This window comes from Corvus brachyrhynchos, unplaced genomic scaffold (genome assembly GCF_000691975.1).
Source record: "Corvus brachyrhynchos isolate BGI_N302 unplaced genomic scaffold, ASM69197v1 scaffold68, whole genome shotgun sequence".
Classification (NCBI taxonomy): domain Eukaryota; kingdom Metazoa; phylum Chordata; class Aves; order Passeriformes; family Corvidae; genus Corvus; species Corvus brachyrhynchos.
Window position 1 is genome coordinate 892,847 of NW_008240039.1, and position 19,622 is coordinate 912,468.

The 19,622-nt window shown below is 49.4% G+C and overlaps 1 protein-coding gene across 1 annotated transcript; it reads left to right on the plus strand.

Moving 5' to 3' along the window:
* Positions 1–3,797: 3,797 nt before the first annotated feature.
* ENO1 (enolase 1) lies at positions 3,798–13,025 on the plus strand. The gene is made up of 11 exons (XM_008641155.2): positions 3,798–3,891; positions 5,212–5,307; positions 7,525–7,583; positions 8,242–8,311; positions 8,502–8,635; positions 8,787–9,009; positions 10,555–10,752; positions 10,996–11,197; positions 11,553–11,661; positions 12,078–12,136; positions 12,561–13,025. Exons 1-11 carry the CDS (start codon positions 3,807–3,809, stop codon positions 12,628–12,630), a joined length of 1,305 nt encoding a protein of 434 aa, XP_008639377.1. The 5' UTR covers positions 3,798–3,806; the 3' UTR covers positions 12,631–13,025.
* Positions 13,026–19,622: the final 6,597 nt, after the last annotated feature.

Sequence of the window (19,622 nt, forward strand, 5' to 3'; positions counted from 1 at the left end):
GATATGATGGGTTAAGGCATCCTCAAAGGCAGAGTTTAACCTCTCTCTCTTAATCATTAACAGTCGCTCTCGGATTGCGTTTGGTGATTTGGACCTTCTCCTCTTTAGTGGATGTCCTTCAGCTTCCCATCTCAAATATTTAACGTTTGCTGGCACTCCAGTCTATGCCTGAGGTCTCTTAGTGGGTAATTAAGTGCTGGTTATCCCAAGGCAGCGCTGGTGGGGAGAAGCACCTGGAAGTGCTTAACATCTCTGGATGTTAAAGTGTGGATAAAGAGCTGCCTGTTAATCATTCTGCCTCGTGCAGGGCTGCCGGAGAGGATCCTGGGCTTTCTCCTGCTCCGTTACTTGCCTGCTGAGTCACAGGGTAGGGCCATGGCTTTCTGAGCCTGGCAGGAAGTAGTGAATTTTGTCATCCAAACCCACAGGCTGAGCCAACGCAGTTTCAGGCCTCCATCTTATTAAACACCGAGAGAGAAAGTGGTTGAACGTGTCCGTGACTTGCTCCCTGCCAGGCATCCTTTAGAACCCGTTGGATCATGTTGCAGAGGTAGAGGTGAATTAATACCCCGTGGAGTGCAGAGGAGCAGGGTTGGAATGTGCACATTTGTCCAGTTTCTAGGGGTGCTTTGGCAGTGGAATCGATACGTTGGGATCTGGTAGAGTGCGCTCAAAGGTCTCAGCTTTTTTCAGAGCACTGGTGGTATGAGAGTTATGGTCATAAGGACCTTTAAGTGTCAAGAGAGGCTTCCACTGATAAATGTGGCAGGCCTGTAACAGGACACTCACTAGGGCAGTTATTTCTATGGCTAAACTTTAGTCTTGCTTTTTAAATCTCCATTCAGCTGCTGCAGTGCTCAGCCTTAACCCTGTATTTCTAGAGAAGTGTGCCTGCAGAATAGTTCACAAGGACAGGTTTTGGTGGTAGGGCTGGCTATAAAAACAATCTTTGGAAGTAATTTTCAGTTGGAGTAATGGCCAGTTGAGAGTAGTGCATTCCCTGTGCAGGGCATGGAGTCAGGTGAGGAATAAGTGGTGATTTCTTAGACTTGAGCTGGCCGTGGGTTGTGACTTACCCTTGGAGTAGGTACTCACATGTGCTCCCGGGCAGGCCAGGTGAGCTGGAGTGTGGCTTCTCCCCTGAAGGGAGACAGTGACCTTGTCAGCAGATTATGCTGCAAAAAAAGGTTTAAGGCAATGTGCTCGTTAAATACCACTGTGGTATTTGCGTGTTCGGCAGAGGTCAAAGGTCTGAGCAGACAGTGCTGCTGTGACCTGTTCTGCCTTCAGTCAGCATTTCCATGGTTAAACCTGGGCACAGGCTGACACTTGTGTTCTAGATGAGTTGACTGAATTAATTGAGGCAGAATGCATCGTGCTGAGCTTATGAGCTAAACGGCATCAGTTTTACCCTATAGGTCAGTGGGAAAATTGGTTCTTGAACACAAGAGTGGGGAGTTTGCAAAAGGAGCAAAAAAAGAAGCATCAAGAATTTCTGGGGTGATGCAGTGGTGTGAAATGCCTCTTTCTGCAGAAAAGGGAGGGACTTCTGGTCCTTTGTCAAGGATGCTCGAGTGATGTCTGACCTGGCAGACATTCCCTCTGGAAGCTCTTGCAGTGTGTATTCCTGAAGTGCCTCCTTTGTGAAGGTCAACAAACAGCTCTAGCACTGCACTGAGAGCTCCTGCTAGCTGGCTGTGCTTTCAAAGAATGAGGCACCTATGGTTTTGTTGCAAAGCCATGGTTCTGAAAATGCAAGTAAGGTTTAGCAGGTGCCAGCCTAATAAACTCTGAAAGCCCTTTTTGGATAAGTGGGGATTCTTCCTATTAGCCATTGCTCAGTGCATCTGCAGAGAGCTCAGTGTTAGTGTGGGTGGGACTGATAAGCAGAGAGTTGCAGGGATTTATTTCTAGCGTGTATGTTCACTGGTTGAAACTAAGTAGTGGCAGCATGAAGGTCAGCCTAAAGAAGTTGTCTTGCTTCGTATTTTAGTCATATCATGTGTCAGTGTGGGGTCTGACTGAAATCTTAGACAACATGCAGGGGGCAGGACAGCTGGAAGGGACACTTGAAAGCCAAGGGGGGAAAGCAAATGGCTGCCTGTGCTTTTGACCCAGGGAGGGCAGAGTTTGCTGTGGGGGAGGAACAAGTGTGTGCAGCTACCCCCTCACACACACTGAAGCAGCAGCAGCAGCATTTCTAAGGTCATGTTTTTTTAACTTTGCAGTAACTGTGGAAGGATTCATGACCATTTCTGTAAACAGGGTTGCCACCCACATTGGCTTGCCAAAAACCCAGCTTCCAGATAGTTCTGCTTCTGAGGCTGAGCTTTCTTCTGTGCAGATGGGCTGGGTTTGGTGCCAGTCGATGGCTTACAGGCATGTGTATGACTTGATTTTTAAAATGTAGCTGGGCTTACATAAGAATTCCCTTACCGCAGTTTTCTGAAGTTAATAAATGTGAGAAGGGGGGAAAAGGAAGTATTCAAAAGATTAGGGTGATTTTTATTCTTTTTAAGAGGAAAAACTATTCCTGTAAATGCTCAGCAGGGTGTAACTATTAATGCAAGCTTTTAACGAGAGCTGTGACTGCTTCTGTTTCGTCATTGGTTCCGTTTGGCTCTGAACAGCTGCTGTGCATATTAAGAGCACTCTGTGCATACTGAGAGCTATTGCACTCTGGTCTCTTATCAAAAAGAACTCTTAACTGATAGCAGAGATTCGCTGTTTTGGGATCGATTGGCTGCTTTGATGTGGTGAGGTGATGTTCCTTTAGATCACTCTGGAGACGAGACTTCTGCTTTTAGACTCCTAGGCTGAGACTTCTGTCTCCCCAGCATTTGACTCTCAAGTCTCACCAAGTATAAAAAGTTTCCCAGTTGAAATAGTGTGAGGTGATGTTTCTGAATGGCCTTAAGACTGCAGGTGTTAGTACAGGGTATAAAAATGAAGCTGCTGTTAGGAGCAGTTGCTGTGTGCTGAGAGCAGTGCAAGGCCAGTGAGGCCCCTGGGCAGGGGGTCTGAGGGGTGTCTGTGTCCCTGGCACCCCGGGGCTGTGTGGGAGAGGTGCTGGGGCAGGTCTGCTGGGTGCTGCTGGCTGTGCCTGCAGCCAGTTCAAGTTCTGGAAGCCACCCACAACTGGCCTTGGGAGAGTACCAGCACCTGGGATGAGGAATCAGGGAGTGGCACCAGCAGCCAAGTGGCAGTTGTGGTGGGCAGGGTGTGCTGGTGATGGGCTCTGCCTGCTCTGGTCACCCCAGCTCAGCTGCTGACAGCAGAGCCTACCCAGAAGCTTGAGGACTTGAGCATTGCCACTTTTACTAGTTGGTTCTTTTTCTTAGAACTATCAGAAGACTGCCCTGCCACGAGAAAATCATGTATAATATTAATAATTAGATTCCTTGATGAGAGATGCTGAAGCTCCCATTTTCCATTCAATTTCTCTAGAGAAGTTTGCTGTCTGCCAGGAGCTTGCATTTGTCATCTGCTCCTGCTGTTCTGTCTAGAGTCTCATGATACTGCAGTGAGGCCACTTGGAAACATCAAAAGAGACTGTCCCTTGCACATAAGGAAGTGGTTTTTTTATTCTAAAAGTCATGGGACACTGGAAGAGCTTGCCCAGAGAAGCTGTGGCTGCCCCATCCCTGAGAATGTTCCAGGTCGGGCTGGATGGGGCCTGGAGCAACCTGGTCTGGTGGAAGGTATCCCTGCCCATGGCAGGGGGTGGGATGGACTGAACTTTATGGTTCATTCCAACCCAAACCATTCAATGAGTAATTCTAAGCTCCTCTTTTCAGGTACTAAAGATGTCTATTACCAAGATCCATGCCCGTGAAATCTTTGACTCCCGTGGGAACCCCACTGTTGAGGTAGACCTCTACACCAACAAAGGTGAGTCCTCAGCTGCAGCTGTTCATCCCTGGCTTAGATCTGATAGAACTCGAGGCAGTCAGAAGTACACACACTATCCTGGTCTAGCAGTGGAACTGTGCTGACTTTCTCCTCCATACATAAAACTTGTTGGAACTTGCTGTGAGATTTGTGGGAAAAACCTCTGCCTCATTCTATTGGATGAGTTTGCTGAGCTCGAGCTCCTGGCCTGGGCAGTACAGGGTTTTCTGAGGGCTGCTGCTTCTTACAGCCTAAACTGTGTGAGAGTTATTATAAACCTGCCCTCCTTCCCTTGCCCCAGCATAAACTGGGATAGCACTTGGAATCTCGGAGTTAAGGCTTTTGTTCCTGTCCTGGAGCAGCTGCTAATGGCCTTGCTTGTCAGTGCTCCCAAACTCTGTATGAGTACACTTGAAGTTTAATTCTTAATTTGTCTCTAGTGGCTTTCTGTAATGACACAATCTGCTGCACTGCTGAATTTTGGGTAATGGTTTCTTCTCTGCCTAAGTACTCAGGCATGACTAAAAAACTTGTCTAATTGGGCTTTCGCATGTAACATCTTACATTTTTAATTATTGTAGGACTTTCCCTTGGTTTGTTAGTTGTTCATCCCACATCTGATAGGATCTGACAAAGGCATTGTGCAAACTCATAGCAATGTGGTCTGGTGGAATGAGCAAACACAATGGCTCTAATACACTGACTAAAGAGCTGATCTTTCTGTCTCAAAAGATTAATGCAGTCATTTAATGAGACTGCCCCCACTAAGCTCTTTGATTTAGTGGGATAAGGGAAAGACTGGAGGCTGAAGTTGGCATCTTGAACCCCAGGCAGAGCAGGCTCCAATGTGCAGATTTGCTCCAAGTTCAGCGTCCTTGGCTGAAGGAATGGGCTGTCTGGGTGGTTCTGCTGTTGTCAGAAGAGCTCAGAACTCCTGTTAAGAAAATTGGTCTCCTAATTGTCTCTTTTATGCCATATCCTGGAAGAATTTAAGAGCTTGCCTTGCCTGAGCTCAAAAGTAGATCCAGTGAATAATTTGAATAATCCAGTGAATGTTTTTGGAAGGGGAATGGATGCTTCCTTAACTCTTGAAATGCACAGTGGAAGAGGAGTCAGTTTGCTGTTGGTCAGTGTGAGGGTGATGCTGTAAGTGAGCAGACAGCCCTCCTAGGATCACTGTATATGTCAGCAGAGGTGTGGTTTAGAGATTCCTGCCCCTGTCTCCAGGGGTGGAAGCATGTGGCAGGCTGGGATGGTGTCTGGGTGGAGGATGTTCTGTGGATTTGAATGTGCCAAGGAGTTTTTTCCTGTTGTGGACAGGTCTGTTCAGAGCCGCTGTTCCCAGCGGTGCCTCTACTGGAATCTATGAGGCCCTGGAGCTCCGTGACAATGACAAGACACGCTACATGGGCAAAGGTAAAGCTACACCTGGGCACCCAGAGTGCCTGGGACAGCCCTGTCACTGCATGTGCTGGGCTCCTGTCCTGCTGTCTGTGCTCGGTACATGGCGGGGCAGTGGGGACAGGCAGGGAGTGACAGCTGTGCCTGCCATGGGCGAGCTGGGGCAAAGCAGAGGTGGTTGGGTTGGTTTCCTGGGATGATGGGGAGGGTGACTCTGCCTCCAGCAGTGCAGCTGCCTGGTGCTGCAGGGCAGGGCACCTGCACAGGTGGGTGTGTGGAGCTGAGCACACGCAGCCAGGTGGCAATGTCTGTGGTACAGTGTGTCCAGGTGTGCTTTGTTACCCTGCTCCTTGTGCCCTGCGTGTTGGTGTGTGTCAGAGTACAGAGTGCTTTAGCAGTGCTGTGAGGGCATCTAAACTGCCAGCTCCAAAAGCCTTGGTCATCCTGCAGTTAGTCACAAGGTCTTTTCATAGACCCAGCTTTCCCAGAACCCTTAAATCTGTCAGCTCTGACACCAGAGACTCCTTAGATTCCAGCATGTTAAATCCTGAACCTGAGGTTTTATGCCAACTGCTGTCCACTGCTAATGTGCAGCTCTGCACTGGTAGTCCTGGAAGGTGCCTCTGTTTCAGACCTCACAATAGCTGCAGCCACTCTGACTTTTTGTCTGTCATTACAGGTAGCCAGGATACTTAAGTTTGTGTTAGTGGTGTAATCTTTTACTTCTCTGGGGGCTGGTTGTGCCTTCTGAAAAGAAACTAAACCCAGCAGTCACCAGGCTGGCTTGGGAACAAGTACGGGTGAGAATGAATAGCTGCAAACAAGATGTCATTACCTAATAAACATGCTGGTAGTGCTTCTTGTGATTATTCTGAGAGCTTGGACAGTTGGGGCTCCTTCTTAACTTGCTGCTTTAAAAGCATTGGTGATGCCTTTGAAGTGTAAGCAATCATCTTGACTTTTGGCTGGGAGAGAGAATTATTTTCAAACTTTCCTGCCAGTCAGGTGAAAAGAAGCTGAAATGTTTTTTGCCTATTAAGAAAGAGCAATTAAAGTGCATAGCTACTGAATTGAACTTGGAGAGCTTTGTCTTAGAAGATTCATGGTTGTTATACCTTAACATGGAATAAACTTCTGGATGACCAAATATCCCAAAAACCCAGGGCACTCTTTCTTGGGAAGAGTAAATGTGTATTTACCTCACTGTGCTAAATGTGTGCGTGCTTAGACCTGTTAAGTCTGATCCTATGGGCAGTTCTTAATGGCATTTAATTAGACTGTAGTTAACAGGCTGTGGCAGCTGAAGGGCTTTGTCAGCTGGGAAATAACATGAGTTATGAAAAAATAATCATCAAATGGGATCAATTGCAGATAGCTGGTAGGCCTTTTGTAATAGAGATCTGCAGACTTGGACCATTTGAAAAAGCAATTAATGTAGTTTAGGATGCAGTCAATTCACATTCATCCTTCTGAAGCTTAGGTTTTTGGAAGTCTTTAGACAGTGCACAGTAAATAAGATGATGCTGTGGCAGTTACAAAACAGTGCTAGGTAGTGAAGTGCCTGAGCTGCTGCCTGTGTAACTTTTGGGGAAACTTTTTTCCTTCCCCTTACCCCTGGATTCTATGAGTTGAGAGGAGAGCCCATCCTAAAATCTTCTCTAAATGCTGTTGTTCGGTCCCTTGGGGTTTTGGCCTGTGGTGGTGATGGCAGAGTTATGGAGACCTGGGTGTGAAAAGCACAGAGCCTTGCACAGGCTCCTCTGCTCTTTGAGCCTTTTGTCTCTAGTCCACTGCTCAGTCTGTGTCCTCTCTGGCATCCCTATGGGGTTGGCTGTAAGTCTTCACCTGTGCCTTGATTCTGGTGTCTGTTTTGCTTCTGTCAGGCGTCTCCAGAGCTGTTAAATATGTTAATGAGTTCCTGGCCACAGCACTGTGCACACAGGTAATGGATGTGCTCCCAGTGCAGCCCTGGCACTCGGATGAGTCTCTCCAGTGCATGGCCTGGCAGACTAACCTGGCATTCCTGGACAGTTCCTAGCCAATGCATCCTTCATGCACCTCCCAGTCCAGCCAAGGCGCCTCTCAGTGTTCAGACCTGGCCGTAAGCTCAGGTTGGACTGGGGTTGGAGTAGCATGAGGTGGTATTCCTGGATGTTCCTGTTCCTGAGATCCCCTACTAATCTCTGCATAACCTGTGTGTTGACCAGTGTCTGATTTGCTTGTTCCTTCCAGGTGTCTCAAAAGCTGTTGAGCACGTCAATAAAACTATTGCACCTGCACTGATTAGCAAGGTAGGAGCAGTCTGTCTTCTCTTAACATCTCCTACAGCCAGGCAGCATCCAAACCATCATCTGGTGGTGTGTGACCTGGGGGGTGTCAGCCTGTGCATTGGAGTGCATGTGAACAAACTGACTACAGCAATTGTTTCACTTAATTTACTTAATGAGTGCATATCTAACACGTAATGAAACAATCTCCAGCAGCCTGGTGTAGTGTGCAGGAACACTTCAGCCCCTGGGAGCTATGGTGGTGTGCAGTTAGGATGCAAGCTGATTTATGCTTCAAAGAGTGGCTGAATGATGAGGACGGGCTGGATTTTATCCAAGCAGGGTAATTTGGAAGGGAGTCTGAGGGGATCTAGAAAAGTCTACTTGAATGGGATTCCTGTGTGCTTTGTGGGTGCTAAGCCCTGCCTACAAAGGCTGGTGCAAAACTAAGTGGTAATATGTCAAGTGATGGCACATCCAGCTCAGCTGCTAGCCTTGGGCTGCTGTGGGTGCCCAGAAGCTGCTGCTGCTGTGGTAAGGACAGGGATTGGCCTGGTCAATTGTTGGGAGCTGCCCTTGAGCAAGTTTTGATGCCTGCCAGGGATGTCAGTGTGGTGGTGGGCAGGTGAGAGTTTGTGAGCCTGTGTTTGGTGTCAAACAATTTGGTTGCTTCTCTCTGCAGAATGTCAATGTTGTGGAGCAAGAAAAGATTGACAAACTGATGCTGGAAATGGATGGGACAGAGAACAAATGTGAGTGGGCTTTGTGGCACTGAGGGGTGAAAAGATGAAGATGGGTCAGTAGAATTCTAGTTCACCTTACCAGACCCAACAGCCAGTGTATGGCCTGTGCTGTGCACTGCCATAATTCAAACCATGGGCTGGTATTGCTGAGTCTCTTTGTAAAAAGACAAGTTTTCTAAACAATTTCTTCCTATTTCAGCCAAATTTGGTGCTAATGCCATCCTGGGTGTGTCTCTGGCTGTGTGCAAAGCTGGTGCTGCTGAGAAGGGAGTCCCCCTGTACCGTCACATCGCTGACCTTGCTGGGAATCCAGAAGTCATTCTCCCAGTTCCTGTAAGTCCCTGGGTGGGGCAGGCTCAGGCCTCAGTTTGACTTTAGCCTGATGATCTTGGATCCAGCTCTAGAGAATGAGGAGACTGACTGTAAATGCTGTTACCCAGTTACCCTGACACTTTCCAACTTGGCTTTTCCTGGTTCCTCCAAGGCTTTCAACGTGATCAACGGGGGCTCCCACGCTGGCAACAAGCTGGCCATGCAGGAGTTCATGATCCTGCCCGTGGGCGCTGAGAGCTTCAAGGAGGCCATGCGCATCGGGGCAGAGGTCTACCACAACCTCAAGAACGTCATCAAGGAGAAGTACGGCAAGGATGCAACCAACGTGGGGGATGAGGGTGGCTTTGCCCCCAACATCCTGGAAAACAAAGAAGGTAAGAATGAGACAAGTGTGGGAGGGGATGTAACTGATAGCTGGAGGGTGAAGATCATGCCTGCCCAATATCAATGACAAGCAGGATCAATAGGATCAAAAGTGTAGAACTTGCTGCTGTTTCTTTGCTCTGTTTCTTACCCTGACAAGGATCCTAATATGCTCTACTGATATGGTCAGGTATTCCCTTGGACATCAGTTTATGCAGTTTGACAGGATGGTTTTTCCTTCAGTGCCTCATTACTCTCATTCCTGTAGCAGCTTGAGGGAGTCTTGTGCCCTTCCAGTTGAAAAGTGATGTGGGAACATCTGTGCACTGCAGGTTTTCCAGAAGTCCAGTCAGAGATCAGTGGAGTTGTTTGTCTGCAGACCAAGAGGGAAAAACAGTTTGTGCTCTGCCTGGTTGTGTGTGGGAGGGCACGAAGGCTACCCTGGGAAGCTGAGGTGGTTGCTGCTTCCATGGCCAAAAACTTCTGTTCAGGAACCTGTGGGAGAGGCAGTTTGTCCGTGGGAGCAAAATATCTGTTGCTACAAAATCTGTACCAGAGGAGCTGTTTCTGCACCTCTCCAGAAATGGAGCTGCTAACAAGGCAGTGGAACACTTCAGTTCAGTTGCTCTTCACTTTACAGCTGCTGGTTATGTTATTGTGGAAGGGGACTGGTGAACTGCACTGCCTTTTTTGAAGATACTGAGACAGGACCAGCAGCTGTGTCATTTCTGAGTCCCAGTGTCACATGCAGCTTTGCTGGGTCTGTACCCCTGCAGACATCACTGAAGATGACCTTGAATGACAATTACATTCCAAGGAATTTTTTTTGCTGGCAGCAGCTGCTTTTTCAGTTTGTGCTATATTAGCATCTTAAAAAACACAGCCAAACCCACACAAAAAAAACCAAAACATAAAAACCAGCCCAACAACAAAAGAAAATACTTAATCTAAGCTTCCTGCTGCAAACAGTCTGGCTGATCCCAGCTGCTCCCCTGCAAGTCAGAGGTGGTTGGGACTCTGACAAACAGTAGCACAGTGGGCAGTATCCAGAGACTTCTGCTGAGTGGTTCTGTTCCCTCTTCTGCAGGTAAATGTGCACATGGAGACGAGGTAGATACCAAGAGGGGTCTCCTGTGCAGAGGCAGGCTGTATCTCCTTGCTGTTCAGGGTTTGGATGCTCACCACTTCCATGGCCAACACCTGATGTGGAGCTAAAAGGGATTAGAGTGCAGGCACTGCTTCCTGCCCACATGCATAAAGCTGAAAGAGGATGTGGTATCATCTAGTATTAAGCTTTCTGGGCTGATGTGTAGTCCTGCCTGAAGAGATTAGGAATCCCATAATGGTGTCTCAAGGGTATTACAAGCTAAAAGCAGTATTAAAGTAATATCTTGTTCCAGTCAGTTCAGAAGTGGGAGAGTTTAAGAACCTTTTCCTTTGGGCTTTCTGAAGGGGTAATTGAGATTCTTTGCCGAGTGACTGTGCTGCTGTTGGGAAACAAAGAGCTTTGGGGTTAGGATGCCTGGCAGGCACTCAGAAACACCTCTCTGTTGCAGCTCTGGAGCTGCTGAAGACAGCCATTGCCAAGGCTGGCTACACTGACAAGGTGGTCATTGGCATGGACGTGGCTGCCTCTGAGTTCTACCGCGATGGGAAGTATGACCTGGACTTCAAATCCCCTGATGATCCCAGCAGATACATCTCTCCTGACCAGCTGGCTGACCTGTACAAGGGCTTTGTCAAGAACTACCCTGGTAAGTTGCCCATCAATGAGAAGCACAGCAGTAGTGGTGCATTGGAGTTGATTGCAGAAGGAAGGAGTTGGGGTGCAGCACCTCTTACAGGAGAGATTGAGAGCTCCTGCCTTACTCAGCCTCTTTGGAGTCTTAGGAGTGTTCTTGGAAGTGGGTAGGATTTGTCTGCAGCACTTTGGTAGCACTCATTCAGACAAGACCTTTGTGCTGGCATTGTCCTAAAGCTGCTGTGTCCCTCCCCAGTGGTGTCCATTGAAGACCCCTTTGACCAGGATGACTGGGGTGCCTGGAAGAAGTTCACTGGCAGTGTCAACATCCAGGTGGTTGGTGATGATCTGACTGTGACCAACCCAAAGAGAATTGCCAAGGCTGTGGATGAGAAGGCCTGCAACTGCCTGCTCCTCAAGGTCAACCAGATTGGCTCTGTGACAGAGTCCCTGCAGGCGTAAGTTCTGTCCTCTGGGCCAGGCCAGGGTGGGGCTGGCTTTCACTGGGGGAGATGAACATACAGACCAGATCTAGGGGAACAGAAATCTGCTGGTGGGGCATCTGTGAGGGGTGAACAATTACTAATTGATAAGTTATTAACTGATAGGGGACATTGACAAGTAAACCTGTACCTTCATGGTCCTGACATCACATGGGTGCCCTGAACACCTTCCCAGGGTCTGTGTGACAGCAGCTCCTGACCAGCACCTTGTCCTGTGATCCTGCCCTGTGCTGCCCCTGGGCAGTGTCCCTGGAGCAGAGGCTGCTGGGCACAGGGCATGGTGTGAGCTTCCTCTCCTGATCTCTTGCAGCTGCAAGCTGGCCCAGTCCAACGGCTGGGGTGTGATGGTGAGCCACCGCTCTGGAGAGACAGAAGACACCTTCATTGCTGACCTGGTCGTGGGTCTCTGCACTGGTCAGGTTGGTATCTGCAGCTGCTGCAGTTTGGCATTTTGCTTGATGAGATCATTTGGTGGTGAAGCCAAAGCCCTGGTGCACTGCACTGCCTCCAGGTGTGCAGATTTGCTGTGTCTGTTTGCAGGGAGCTGATGTGTTAAAGGGAGTGTGATGAGGGAACATCTTATCTTGTGCAAACTCACCTTTAACCACCCATGTCAAAAGTCTTAGCTCCAGTGGCTGTTGTGGGGTTTCCTGGTCCTGCAGCTGATAGCAAATCAGCAATCTCTATTGCTGCCAAGATAGGCTGTCTACTGTTTGTTTGCATATGTAGATACTGAGCCTGATGCCTAAGCAGAGCTTGTGATGATGCTTATTACCCTGGATAGTTTTGTGTTGGCACTTGGAGTTCTTCACTAACTTTGTGATTTCCCTCTCAGATCAAAACTGGTGCCCCATGCCGATCCGAGCGTCTGGCCAAGTACAACCAGCTGCTGAGGTGAGCCTGGGACAGGGAAAGGGCATTCATTCTGGTAGTGCTGTGGGGGCACAGCTTGGGCTCTGCCCCTCAGAAACACCCTGCAGCTGCAGGACATGCCCTGACCCTGGCAGAGGTGCTTGTGTGGGTGCAGGTGGCTGTAGGCTGAGGATGAGCTGGGTGGGTGAGGTCCAGAACAGATCACACAAAGCATCCTGGGATGCTGGACATGAGGCCTTGTCCTCTGTGCATGAGGCAGTTCCCTTGGCAAGCATCTCCAGTGTTGGGGTAGAGTTGTGTGGCCCTGCCCCTCTGTGCGGGGGCTTGGTGGGAGCTGCCTTGTCACTGTAGGACCTGCAGTGCCAGCTGGCTCAGATGCTCAGTGTGAGAGCCCAGAGGGGTTCTGTGCTGGCTGCTGACACCCAGTGCTCTCTGTCCTTACCAGAATTGAGGAGGAGCTCGGCAGCAAGGCTCGCTTTGCTGGGAGGAACTTCAGGAACCCTCGCGGCAACTGAGTGTGGAAGAGTCCCCCTGTTCTGGTTCAGCACTAGTCACTGACTTAGATCACAATTACCTGTACTAGAAAGATAAGGGCAGCTGAAGGAAAAGACCAGTCTGCAGGTCCTCTTGTCCTCTAGATGATCCCTTCACCCAGTGTTTTCACCAACTCTGGTCTGTTAATTGTAATGCTCTGCTGCTTCTGTAGAACAGTCCCTGGGGGTGTTCTGTGCATTTAACACCCGCAGGGGTCATGACATTGTGATTCTGGGCATAAACACTTTAGTTCCCTTTTCTGCCTGTCTGATCTTCAACGTTTGGAGCTGTGTGATTTGCAGTGCAGCAAGAGGTACCTGCAGACAGAGACAGTAGTGTTTTTACATGTGATAAATAAAAGCATCAAACAACCCAACAACCTGTGTGGCTTGGAGTTCTTTGGAAGAGTCGGGGGAGCAGGGATTCCCACCTTTGCATCATGGAGTCATGGAATGATTTGGGTTGGAAGGGACCACCTTAAGGCTCATCTTACCCTTTTTCTTGTGGTTTGGAAAGAGTTTTTTGGGTGTCTGTCCCCATGGTGGTTCTGTTACGCTGTGTGGGCCCTGTCACAGGGACCAGAGTTGTGACCTGAGTCCATTCCCAGACAGGAAAAAACAAATTATTTACACAGCTGAGTGAGAGAGGATGCTGCTTATGGGTTTTTTCCCGTAATGGCAGAGTAGTAAGAAAAGCCTTAATTTCCGATGCTTAATTTCCGATGCTTAATAATCCTTAATTCCCGAGTGGGGCTGGTGCTCCCTGGGACGGGCCCGGCACTGCCCCCCGGTGGGCGCGCCAGGCCTTGCACCGCACTGCCACAAACCGATTTTGTCTCTTTTAACATTTTAAATCGCCGCGGTGGAAATGTTACAGCCAGCGATGCTGCAGGGCACGCGCCATCGTCTGCCTTAAAGAATATTCTCAGTTCTGGTGTGGGAATAATGAGGAAACAGCCTTCCCTGGGCACCTGGCAACTGTGTTCCCTTAGGAGATTTGGCTCCTCTTAAGAAGAGCTTTGCTATAAATACCAAATTTACCAGCCCCAGCACAGGGCAAGGACCTCCTCTCTCCCACATTTGTCCTTTCCCCAGGCCTTGCTCTGAGCTGGTTGCACTCCGAGGCAGATTTGAAGCCCACTGCACTTCTCACACTTAGCTGATCTCTGAATTAGACCTGTTAAATGACTAAACCAGCTAATTACACACAAATCCTATCAAGGGATTTTTCTTCTCTCAAAGAGGCAGCTTGTGATATCTGCAGTGTGGTTGAGGAAGCTTTGTAGCAGAGCTGTGCTCAGGAGCATGAGCAGGGCTGGGCCTCACCTGGCACTTTGTAAGTGAAGTCCACATGTTCAACCCCCTTACCTGGGCCTCTATTTCCACCTGGTGCTTTTCTTTTAATAAGCATCAGAAAGCAAAAGGAGCTGGAAAATCAGGTCAGTGGTTGCCGTAAATCAACCAAGCCCCGAAGGGCAGTGAGGCTGTGATGAAATGAGTGAGGGGAGCAGGGCCTGGCACCTGGGCTGCTGTGCTTGTGTGCAGCCACATCAGCGTGGGGGGAAACCAGGCTGGGCTCCTGCTCTGTTCAGATCAATGGTTCAGTCCCAGCTCTGACAAAAGCCCCTTCCACTTGTGCTGGTTAACACTGCAAATGGAGCCGGGCATGAATTCATTATCGTTCACACCTTGTCAGATCGAGGTGGAGAGAACAGTTACAGGTCAATTACCAGGTGTGTGTGCCTTAAAATAAGCAGGAAATGGCAGGGTTAGAACATTGCTGGGGCTGTACAGCCCAAAGCTGCAGTCAGCTGCTGTTGAACCGTGTGTTCCTCCCTGCACCGGCGAATCAATCCCGCCGTGTCAGATGCTGTGCTCACCTGTCCCATCAAACCCCTTACATAAAGCTTTCAAGTTAGATCGCAGAGAGTATTTGGGCCAGATCAGCGAGGTGCTTCCAGCTGCAGAGGATTCAGGCTCTCCCTAATGAGGCTGCAGCGTTGAAAGGAGTCACTTGCAAAGGAAGAAAAGAGCCCCGAGTGGGGAAGTGCTGGAACGTGGGGCTGGGGTTTGTAGATAAGAATTTTAAGCGTGTTAGAGAAAAGTGAATGATTGGTAACGCTGTGTGTGTTTGGAGTGAGGGGAATAAGTGAATAGGGAACAAGATTTGATTGCTGAAAATCAAGCCCTAAACCTGCAGTGCTGGAGAGGGGGAGAGCTGTGTCTGCTCCTTAATCAGGGCTCAGCTCCCGCTGCACAGCTCCTCACCTTTCTGCGCTGTCCCCACGGAGTTGGACTCGAAAGGCTGTGCTTTATCACAGAGAGCAAATGTGGCACAGCCAGTGGCTTTATTACTGCAATAATTTGCAGGGATGGCACTCCTTGGAGCAGAGGAGGCATCAGCTTAGCAAACATGAGCTGGGAGGCTGCTCTGAGAATAGCAGCCAGGCTTAAAAGCAGAGCTGTGGTGAGTGATGAGCAGAGGGGAGAGGCAGGTGGTGCTTTTGGGAGCTGTTCAGGTAACAGGATTTATAATGGAGTGATGCAAAGGAGTGGAGTGGGAAAGATCTCCCATTACCCCAGCTCTTTTTCTGGGTGTGTAGAGGTGGCTCTGCTCTGCAGCCCAGCCTACTCTTAGCAAGGATTTCCTCTGTTGGTTTCCAGGTATCGCACGGGCCCCGTCTCAGTGGGTTTGCTCTGGGCAGGGAGGAATGTTGCCATCCCTCAGTGATCTTGAGAAACCAGATGATTCAACATTTGGCCTTCCGGGTGGCAGTGAGGACATCACTCCCAGCCTCCCTCTCAGCAGCTGAGGCTGGGGCAGAGCTCTGCAGCCTGCCAGGACACCGAGGGTGGCCGTGACACTGGGACAGGGCTCGGAGCCAGCCCTGCCTGCCCCCAGCAGCTCTGGGGCTGTGGCCTCACGCTCCCTTTCACAGCAGGATTGAAAGGGCTGTGCCAGGCACCAGCTCAGGCCCACCACTCCCTTGGAAAGCTTTTATTGCTGTTCATTTGTATTGCAGGGTGAAATGATTTCCCTGTAGATAGGAGCTGTGGGTGGGTGTGAGAACGCAGGAACCCGGCTCTCTGAGCAGCTGGGAACACCGCCTCTCCCTGAAGCTGCCTCCTGGGTCACCAGGATGGTGCTGGAGCTTTGGTCTGGTCCTTTCTGCAGGGAGAGAGACCCATTTGTGCTCCCTCTGCCAGTCCCCAAGAGGGAACCAGGTACCATCAGATCTGGAGCATTTTGCATGCACTGTGTGCTCCATGGATAGACCCTCTCAGAGACTGGAAGTGCAGGGTGTGGAGAAGGGGAACAAGAGGAAGAAATAAAGCCAAACCAGCTGCAGGCCTCAGTTCTGCTCGGAAAACCTGGAGATTAAAAAAAAAAAAAAAAAAAAAAAAAAAAAGGAAGGAAAAACCCCACCAAAAACCAAGGAAGAGAACTGAGGAATGGAGGAAGAAAAGGGATTGAATAAAGAACTCAGATGATAAAAATGAGAGATACAAAATAAACTGTAAGGAAGAAAATAATCACAAGGCCCAGGTGACTTCCTTGTGCCATGCTTGAAGTGAGTGTGTGGTGAAATCTCAGGCCTAAAGCACGAGGCACAGGCTCAGCTCTGTCTGGAAACACATTTAATCATCCAGGTGCCAGTTACAGGCTTAAGTTACAGGAGAGAGGAGGAATACGGGCTAATTCTGCAAAATAAAACCCTTGGACCAAGGCCAGGCAAGCTGACACCTTGCTGACAGCGGGGTCTGCAGGAGCAGCCCGGGGCCAGCCCCGGTTCAGCGTCCCCGGCCGATGGGGGCTGTCCGTGGCCACGGGGGGCCTGGGGGGGCCTGTGACGGGCACAGGGCATAGAGTTCCCTTGGAAAATGAGCTGGGAAAGCACCTGGGCTGGAGCAGTCCCAGAGCAGGATGCACGGTCCCAGCAAAACCCAAAGGGCAGATTTCCAGGTCTGAGCCTGTCCTCAGCCTCTCAACAGGAGAGGTGAACGGCTTTAGCAGGGCAGGCAGGCTTCTCTGTTACTGGACAAACCTTGAAATGCTCTTGCCCAGCAGTTTGGGGTGAGGGATATTAAGAACAAACCTCTCCAGTGGAGAGAGGCCCCACAGAGGAGCCGGAGGTTTGAGCCCTGCTCAGCCCCGGACACGCTCGGAGAGCTCGGCTCTGTTGTGTCCTTTCCCTGCTCCTCACTAGCCTCACCTGTCCCCAGGGATGGGTGACACTTTCCAGGGCGGTGGGGAGGATTCCTCAGTCGGTTTTGTACAGTGCTTTGAAGGCAAGGAGTGCTGAGGGGAAAAAAGAGATGGTGCTTGAAATGGAAATGTTCCCACTGCTGTCGCTCTGTTTTCTCCCCTTTAGAAAAGTCCATTCACAGATGCCATCAAAGGCAGCAGTGTTGCAACACCAGGCAAAGAGCAGCTACAAGGGGGAGGTGGGAGCCAGGCACCTCCTCCTGGAGGAGCAATGTGCAGTGCGAAGGACAAAAACGCAAATCTGAAATCAATCCATCTCTCCCTTGAATGCTTTGGTCATTTATAACAGCTCAAAGCGAATTCGGTCACTTAGGACAAGAAAGAAGATTGTAAATCCATTTACTGCTTCCTGCACTGGAGGAGAAGGGGTGGATCTACAGTGGGAATGCAGCAAGTGCCCAGCTGAGGTGTTCCACGTCAGCAATGTCAGAGCAAACCTCTCAACAGCCAGAAAGCACCAGGCCAGACCTGTCCAACAGCCCCTGCTTTGGGCTACTCTTCCCTCCCCTGGATGTCAGATTCAACTGGTTTTACATCTGCGTCTATTATGAGCACTCAGTCGATAATTGATTATGAGCAATCAATTGATATTAACTGTAAGAAATGTAGAAATGAGGCAGCTCTGTGCGTGTGCCTGGGGCTGACAGTGAATCCCCTCTACCAAAGCCCAGGGGTTTAGAAGGCATTGAAAACAGCCCCTCCCTGAGCGGTGTGAGATCCCCACCAGACCTTTCACAAGGCACCTTGTCCTTGTCCATGTGCCTCTGCAGGGCACGGCCTGATGGAAAACTGCTGTCGGAGAGGAGATTGAAAAGCCTCGAGATTTTGTGTGTGTGGCCACAGAGCTGGATGTGAACGTGCCCCTGTGTTTGTGTGGGTGAACGTGCGTGAACTCAGTGTCCAGTGGCTGCTCAGACACGAGGCTGGGAGGCTTGAAAGTGAAAAGGTACCTAAACCACACCAAAACCTCACCCCAAATCCCCTGGTGCTTGGATCCCTTTTCCATTTCCCTGCTTCAAAGGGCTGCTGTCAGTTTGTGATGTTGGTACAACCCGGCAGCTGTTTGGGATTGAAAGCCAGTTAGTTATATTTAATTCGTTTACCAGGTTTTATCGGGCATGTAAATCCCAGAACGGGTTCCTGTGTCTGTCCCTAGGTGTAAGCAGGACACAGAGCTGAGCACCAAGGAGTGATGCAATTAATCCCACTCATGAGGAAAGACTCATTAGTCATTTGCAGCCTCAGCACCGGTGCCTTTCAAGGTGCACAAATCTCTCGTTAGACACGTTTCATGTTCTGCAGATGCCATTTTGTCCCCTCTCCACATGCACTGGAACATGCCCAAGTATACAAAAATGAGAGGAGCGATTGTTAGGGCTGAAATTTTTTTGTTCCCTTTCAATGGGATTTTTTTTCCCTTTGCACGGCGCACATCCTGGGCTTTGATAAATGAGTCTCACCAGACACTGTGGTAAGCCAACCTCTGCTAATATTCATTATGCAGAACCCACTAGGAAATGGTCTGAGTCAGGGAAATGGAAAACCTTTAAAAGATAAAAAGGTTTTAAATTTTTTTTTAATTTAATGAGGAAACTAATTTATAACATTTTACATTTCTGGGATGTTTTAAAATATTCAAAATGTTAAACCCAGAAATTTCGGGGTTGCCTGTGCCATGTGTTAGAAACCTGAGAATGGTCACACAGGAAATAGGGCTTTCCCCCCAAATTCCTGGGGTATTTGGGAGGTGTGTAGGGACATGGTTTGGTGGTGCACTGGGCAGGGTTAATGGCTGGACTGGATGATCTCAGAGGGCTTTTCCAGCTAAATCATTCTGTGACCCATGTGTTCAAAACTTCCTAGCAGAATAGAATGGCTGAGCCAATACAGAGACCAGACACGTTGAGATGACAGCAAATGGACTCGAAGGTCACTGAGGATGTTCAAGGATCTGCAAGAAGCCCCCGAGGTGGGGCTGGGTGTGAAGGGGTCCCACGGACTCCCTGATCTCATTTCCATCCCAGGACAATCACCAGGAACTTCTCCGTCTCCCAGAGCCCCCACGGGACACCAGGAGTGTCTGTGCCATGGTCACCTGCCAGCTCAGCCTGTCCTGCTGGGAACTTGCTCCTCCAGCCTCGGGGAAGTTGCATCAGACCAAGGAATAGCACAGGGCTTTCCATGGGCTCTGCTGAGCCCGTGTCATCTGCTGCTCCCTCGGGTGTGTGTGAATATGCCCAGACTGATTTAAATCTCATTTCCATTACTTCTGCTTTCATTGCAACCCATGCAGCCACTTTTAGACAGAGGTGTCTGTGTCCAGGAGGAGTTCACACACATCCAGAGCATTGGCCTTCCAGTGGGATGAGCCTTCCAAAAAATTCTCTGGTAATATCTGTGGTAATGAGATTTTAAATTCCTGAGATTTCTACGGTAAACAAAACAAAGCAGAAAACCCCCCCGAGCAAACAGTTTTCAGCTAAAGGGCTGGTATTCAGATATGACAAAGGGAAAGAAAGAATTCAATCCTTTTTTGTGAGTGGAGTTAGGTCATCTGTAAAAGCCTCTCAGAATATTATCTCCCGAGCTAATCGCTGTATTGACATTTGCCTGTTTCATTAGAGCTGAGTTTTTACTGCATTGCTGAGGTTACAACCTGACTCATCTGTCATGGTCAAGGACTGGTTTGTAATTTCATGACTAGAGA

What these genes read in the sequence shown, in the direction of transcription:
- ENO1 (XM_008641155.2), top strand. Translation starts at nt 3,807, where the DNA reads ATGTCTATTACCAAGATCCATGCCCGTGAAATCTTTGACTCCCGTGGG. An exon ending in GGATGGGACAGAGAACAAAT is followed by an intron (nt 8,312 to 8,501) that starts GTGAGTGGGCTT and finishes TTCCTATTTCAG; the next exon opens with CCAAATTTGGTGCTAATGCC. An exon ending in GTGACAGAGTCCCTGCAGGC is followed by an intron (nt 11,198 to 11,552) that starts GTAAGTTCTGTC and finishes GATCTCTTGCAG; the next exon opens with CTGCAAGCTGGCCCAGTCCA.